The 6883-nt window shown below is 40.7% G+C and overlaps 1 protein-coding gene across 1 annotated transcript; it reads left to right on the top strand.

The window, feature by feature from the left end:
* The first annotated feature begins 4022 nt into the window (after positions 1 to 4022).
* Positions 4023 to 5708, top strand: LOC115824121 (40S ribosomal protein S3a). Its single transcript, XM_030788228.1, has 3 exons — positions 4023 to 4054; positions 5007 to 5116; positions 5559 to 5708. Exons 1-3 carry the CDS (start codon positions 4038 to 4040, stop codon positions 5687 to 5689), a joined length of 258 nt encoding a protein of 85 aa, XP_030644088.1. The 5' UTR covers positions 4023 to 4037; the 3' UTR covers positions 5690 to 5708.
* The last annotated feature ends 1175 nt before the right edge of the window (positions 5709 to 6883 follow it).

The raw sequence follows: 6883 nt of genomic DNA, 5'->3' as shown, positions 1-6883 counted from the left end.
GTGCTGTTAATAAGATAATAATACGTTTTGTAAAACTTGGACGAGAAAACAGATCAAACAGTAACGGAAAAGTAAAACACTCCTGTGTTTGTTTACCCGTCCTAGTCAGTAAACTTACGTACATATGAGTGGAATCAGATATCTTCCAGGTAGCATTGTTGGTTTTTCGCTGTTGAGACAAAACAAATCAAATTGTCACAAACTTGAGCCACTAATAATGACTTAATCCACACATGTTAAATGTCATATTTAAAATTATATCACCGCTTGCACTGGCTCAAGAGCCAGCGATACGATATATGTAATTCGAACGCCGTCCCAAATTTGGGACTTTTGTCATCTGACTATCCTATGTAGATTCTGTATCGGTCTATAGGAGAACACACATTGGCTAACATATTACAGATAGCTGAACAATTTCAGTCAAGTACCCAAATTTAACATAAAACAACAATAACAGAATTAACTTAAATTCAGGTGGTGAGAATTATCATGCTGTTTCTCTTTTTCGGATGTCGTTTGGTATTTATCGGGTTAAAACCATGACACTTGTAAGCACTACAGCAGAACACATACTCGTGTACTCATCATGGCATCATGGTAGCATTTACGTTCTTTGTAAATTTTTGGTAGGGGTAAAAATTTACAGCTTTACAGAGCTTCTCAGGTACATAAAGCTTTACACCTAAGTTTCAATAAATTCTGGATATTATCCTTTGTCTGTGTTGTACAACAGGAAATACGTAACAACTTCATGGTAAATTTTCAGATCAGATCAATTCTCAGACCACTGTGTCTTCAAAACTGACTTTTGTTATTAAAGCGATCACAAATAGTGTTCAGTAAATGAAACTCGGTTGTTTATCGCTGCCAAATACTGACTAGACATTCATCTTTCCGTGAGCACCCTAGAAAGGGAACGACGGCGCACGGCAGCCCTTCGCTAGGCACAGTATCGTATTTACGCCAGATTTCCCTCCTGAACTACACTAAACCTACTTAGCCGCTTCTCATGTAGCAATGTAATTATATATAAATGTTAATGCACTGATACATTGTCTGGTTTCCGTCATTTGAGCATAAATCCCTTTCTTTATTGTACTTCATACGGGACACGTCAAACAGATTACTTCGATGACTTTCTTCCCACTGAATAGTGCAAACCACACTAAAGACAGAAGTTACGCAGCAACACTCAACACAGCAATACCTTACGACAATAATTTTGGTAGCGAATGTGTTTAAAAACGGGAAAACAGGCCTGAAACGCAAAGCAACGACGGAACTCTACTTACCTTGTGCAGACTCTACTGACAACAACATAGATGTACTTCGAAAAGCCGTGGTGTATTAATACTCCTTTGAGGCCGTAGGCGTAAACCGAAAAGCTGTCGTCCAATCAATTGAGCAGAGCACCTGTAAGACAAGGGCGTTTCCTCCGTACATGCTTTGTCACGTCTCTTGTGTCACATGCGTTTGTGATGCTACGGAGGTACATCTATCAGTCACCGATTTCTCTTAAATAGAAATTGATAAGACACTGTTATCTTAAATTTGAAATCTGTATTTTCAGATTTGTAAATAATATGGGGTTTACGGATTGTTTTATTTTATTTATACAAAACTGTGGAAACCATTCTTAAGTAGCATTAAATTTTGTTAGAGCTGTAACCGTTTCAAACATTTTATTTTAAATTTGTTTGATGGACATTCAGCTTCAACTAATTATGTGTCGTAAATAAATCACACGTCACTGATCATGCGACAGCCTTGTAGACTAGTGCATACAATAGCTGTAAAAGATAATATACCCACTGAGTCAATTTATGGGAGTTGGTCAGTTAGGTACCATTAAAAACATGCTCTCCGTTTAAAAAGCAAAACAGTACTTAAAGGTATACCTTGTAAATTTTAACGTGGGCAACATTTCATTACATCTATCATTATTTTCTTTATCACAATGACAGCCTTCTTTCCTCTTGCTACTTTTTCCACGTAAAATCATTCATCGTTGTCAGAACCACTGAAAATATTCCTGTTACTGAACCATCCACAGTTAAGAGAAAATCTTCCAGATTCTCAGGATAAAACATTCAGTCTCCAGTGCGTATCACCCCCCGGACCAACGGCCAGGTAATGATTTTTTTTCTTTTTTAATGTGATTCATACATGTTTAACTTGGGACTTTTGAAAGAAAAAAGATTGTTAAATATATTTCTGAACTCTTTTGGAATGTTCAGGATGAAAGAATAACTCAAAATATAAAGCGTGCTCTTAGGAAATATGTCAGCAAGACCCATGATGATCGGGACCTCCACCTACCTGCAGTTGTGTACAGCATAAAGCTATGCAGGTGGGTATGCATGGTGTTTTCCTCTTGGCTTGTCATCTAATAATGTGTTTTACCTTCACCTGATGGTGATTTAATGCTAAATGTGTTAACACTGAATTTCTTTCTATCCAGTGCTCCACAAGGCATACTCCCTATTTCATGCTGTTTCACCAGCATCCTCACTTACCTGAGGTCATGAATGCCTGTCCCATAGGAGATGCTTTTGAGGTTGGGGATCCAGAAGACGACATCGACACCGCAGTGACGGAAACGAAGGTCAGTGCCCTTTCAAAATACAACGGACATTGGATGTCTAATATGAGAAAATTTTAAATCAAGTTTTCTCTGTTTTTGTAGGTTCTTAACAATATTGAAAGAGCACAGTCAAGACAACAAAAATCTTACAGGACCCGTGAGAAACAATCGGTGTGAGTGTGCTCAATCAACATTGGTGATTATGTCCTCATCTCCGAAAATCCGAAGAAACGGTGTGGGAAAGAAACTCTTGCTAACCATCACCAAGGACCATTTACTGTTACCAACATCTCTGCAAAAGGTGTGGCCACTGTGGGGAAAGGCCACAACAGCTCAACGTCTCACGGCTAAAACCGTATCTCAGATTGGAAAGTAAAAGGTCTCACCTAAGCCTCTTACTTGTTCAGTTGTTGTTCCAGTAGTGAAGGCTGCTGTGGTGCCAGGTCCAAGAGTGCCTACATTTGAAATTCCTATTACTGGTTACGGACGCAAAAATGTTTGGTGTGTTATCAGATCGTGCACTAAGGCGGCTTCTGTTCATGACCGTCAATATTGGACGTGTGAGCAAGGAACAGACCACATGTACGCTTGCACAGGAGAGAAATGGGAGAAGGATCTGGGTCCTCTTCAGGATAAACTGGCAAGTGACACATCCATCTAATCAATAATATTTATGATTGGTTAAAACCAATGCATTGTGCATTTAGGATGAGAGGGGCTTACTCAGGTGTTTGGATAACTCATATGTAACCCTTTTTACTAAAAGTTATAAAATATAAAGGTTGTACGGAATACACTAGGGGTTATATTTACTATGGGCCAGAAAATCAGAAGTTACTAGGATTGACTACAGAGCCATAAAACATTTTAACAATCACCAAAGGTACAGGTTAGTGTGCTTAAAAGGCAGATAAGACATCTCATCAATGCGGGTATTTCTCAGCAACCAGCGACGACAGGACCCTCGTACTCACATAGGGTAGTTACGTTTAAGGAAGTTATTAGAACTGTTTTAGCTAACTCTAATAAACTTTTATAGCTTTTTTATCCAAGGTTAATGGCTATTGCTAATCATCGTGGCTACTCTCTTTCTTACTCTGGCTCAAAAAGAACTGCAACACCTTGAGCCTATGTTTTGTGAGCTCACTAAATGGAAGCTGAGTGTATGTGCAGGTATCTGCCGTTTATGCACTGTGTATGTGCTGTTTCTGTGGCGCAGTGCCAGTGACATTTCTAGGCACCTACAATGTGTATGTATTTACATATTTCAAAATTGTTTCTTGACCATAGAGAATGAGTGTTAATGAACCGTCACAGTGGCTGGACGGACTCCTGAACAGGTCAACTTTCCGGGTACCTGAAGTCTTAGGCGCGACAGGACGCCCTCTACTTTTACTTTGAGGGTTTACCAAAAACCACATCATCAGGGATCGAGTGCAGTTCATCCTAGATGCGTTATTTCCTGAGGTGAGACCATTGATGTCGTCTTTTTATGTGATAAATTCACAATCCAGAAGGGAATCCTGTTGTATTTCTTGTTTTTACATTGAGTGCTCTTGTTGATCTGTAGTGTTTTGCTGGCTTGGTTAGAAAAAGCTGTATTTACAGACCAGTAAGCAATATTGGGTGATATGAGAGATCTCATTGTGTGAATTTGATGTGATAACTGTGTCCATTCTTACGTTAGAATGAATATGTGATTAAAGTGTCTTGCATTTTTGATTGAATATAATACAGGACAAAGTACATATGTAATGTGAAACCATTTCTTTGCGCTTTCTGATATCAGGACATAATTAATAACGTTGATTTATGCACACTTTCACAGGTTTTGTCTTATGGCTCCCATAAGATTTTTGTTGAATACAGCTTGTGATTGGTATATGCATGTCCTGAGCATGCCTGCTGCAGATCAGACTGATGGGTGCTGCAGATCGGGGCAGCTACAAATGATGTAAAGTTTAAAAGGCAAAAATTTACTTCCGATCGGAATATTTTTTGTGGGGGGGGTGAATGAACAGTGCTTTCCTCTCCCGCAACATGCATGGCTGAAGTGACCTTGAGCAAGGCACCTAACCCCAACTGCTCCCCGAGAGTCTCACGGCCCCTTGTGTGTGTGTGTGTGTTTGTGTGTTCACCGCTACCTTGGATGGGTTAAATGCGGAAGTCAAATTTCCTCATTGTGTGGATCAATAAAAGAAACATAACTTAACTTAACTTATGCACACCCCATTCCGTGTTGTTTGGTTCTGTTCTGGGGTGGTTTACTGATTTGACTGAAACAAGACTTTTTAGATGTTTAATTTTGCCATGTTCAGTTGTCCTTTAGAAAATGTATATTTATGAAATGCATTAGGTTTGGGAGAGTAGGTCTGTTGGCTGTGGTGTGACTTGTGGGGTTTCCCTGTCCATTTTGTAGGATCCCTGACAGTGTAGGTAAGGACATTGAGAAGGCCTGCCAGTCCATCTACCCTCTGCATGACGTCTACGTCAGGAAGGTGAAGATGTTGAAGAAACCCAAGTTTGAGTGTAAGCATCAGTCACCTCTGACACAGCTCTCTGGCCTCCTGAGGTTTTGGGGTTTGTGAGGTTTGAGGGGTGTTAACTACATCATTCTGCCGCTGGTCATGTGTTGTAGAAATGCTGAGGAATTTGTGTGAAACAGATTTGTTTGTGAAATTATGTGTATAAATCTTTTGCACTGATGTTGACTCATTTTATATGTGGTGAATCTTTATCCACGCATGGTTATTCCTCGTCCAAGATTAAAAGTGACTGAGTCACAGCAGGAGTGATGTTAATGATGGTAAATGTTGGAGACCAGAGGAGGTAAACACAGTTTGACCTGTGGCTGTGTTCAGTGCAGGGCCCCCTCAGAATCCCCGTTACTGAATCTGATCTTCGTGTTGTTCTGTGAGAGCTAATCTGTGTGTGTGTGTGTGTGTGTGTGTGTGTGTGTGTGTGTTTGTAGTGGGTAAACTGATGGAGCTGCACGGTGAGGGTGGAACCAGCACCACCGCTGCCAAACCCTCTGGAGAGGACACTGGAGCTAAGGTGGAGAGAGCCGATGGCTACGAACCCCCCATCCAGGAATCTGTCTGAAGCCCTTCCACACACAGAGTCCAAGTCAATAAAAAAGTGTAAATTTGAAAAATGAGTCTAACGTCTTTATTTTAATTGTGTACATTTTGCGGTCATAGAAAAATCAACCTGTGAGCAACTTGTTTGAAAACGAGGGAAGTTTGTGAACAGTCACTGAACACACTGGGTAGCTGCTTTTAAAGCTCAGTCGCGCCTGGGCCTGTCTCAGGATTTCCGTCCTTTAGGTGGAGACTGTGACAAACCCGCCCTCCAGGCTCCTCATCCTCCTTTGTGGCAGATTTCAGGTTCAGAGGGACTGAAACAGAGAGGGTCATGTAGAAAACAGTTGGAAATGTGATTTCTGGGGACCTGTTTGGCAGCTTTTCCTCTGTCCTAGTGAGAACAGAAATGTGACATCCGGGGCGAGATATGGGTGTGGTATAGGTAACAACATGATGGACCAGAGAGTCTCTGTCTGAAGCAAATGACAGTTTGAGTAAAATACAGTTTATATGGATTTGTTTGCCTACATATTAAAAATGGTTTGAAAACGAGTCTGAGTTGGTGAAACCAAACAATTCTGAGGTTTAAAATCCTTTGATCTGGATTCTTAAAAATATTTTATCCTCAGTGTCAGTTAGTCTAGATGGCAAAAAAAAGAATTCTGTAATTGAACGCAGTCACTGGTCCCCAAGAGCTTCACACAACACAGTACAGCACAAGGTCAAGGTTAGGTCATGTCACACTCTCTAGAAATACATCAGTGTTTCAAAAATATGTAACACCTTAACACTTAAATAAAAGGTGAAATGTCATTTTCATCTGTCATGTCACATATGATCATGAATAAATGTTTCTAGGAAGCATGCCCAGGAAAACCATCCTGCATTGTCAGAAGGCTAATGTGTGTAGTCTTGTTTTGCCACGAGCAGAAAGGGGGAAGTTCACTTGCAGTGTCTATACCCAGTGTGTGTGAACTGCAGTGAGTCTAACCTGGTGTGTGTGTGTGAACTGCAGTGTGTCTAACCTGGTGTGTGTGTGTGTGTGTGAACTGCAGTGTGTCTAACCTGGTGTGTGTGTGTGTGAACTGCAGTGTGTCTAAACCTGGTGTGTGTCTGTGAACTGCAGTGTGTCTAACCTGGTGTGTGTGTGTGTGAACTGCAGTGTGTCTAACCTGGTGTGTGTGTGTGAACTGCAGTGAGTCTAAACCTGGTG

Source organism: Chanos chanos, chromosome 11, assembly GCF_902362185.1.
Source record: "Chanos chanos chromosome 11, fChaCha1.1, whole genome shotgun sequence".
NCBI classification, from domain to species: Eukaryota; Metazoa; Chordata; class Actinopteri; order Gonorynchiformes; family Chanidae; genus Chanos; species Chanos chanos.
This window is presented reverse-complemented; position numbering and strand designations above follow the sequence as displayed.

What these genes read in the sequence shown, in the direction of transcription:
- LOC115824121 (XM_030788228.1), top strand. An exon ending in GAAGAAACCCAAGTTTGAGT is followed by an intron (nt 5,117 to 5,558) that starts GTAAGCATCAGT and finishes GTGTGTTTGTAG; the next exon opens with TGGGTAAACTGATGGAGCTG.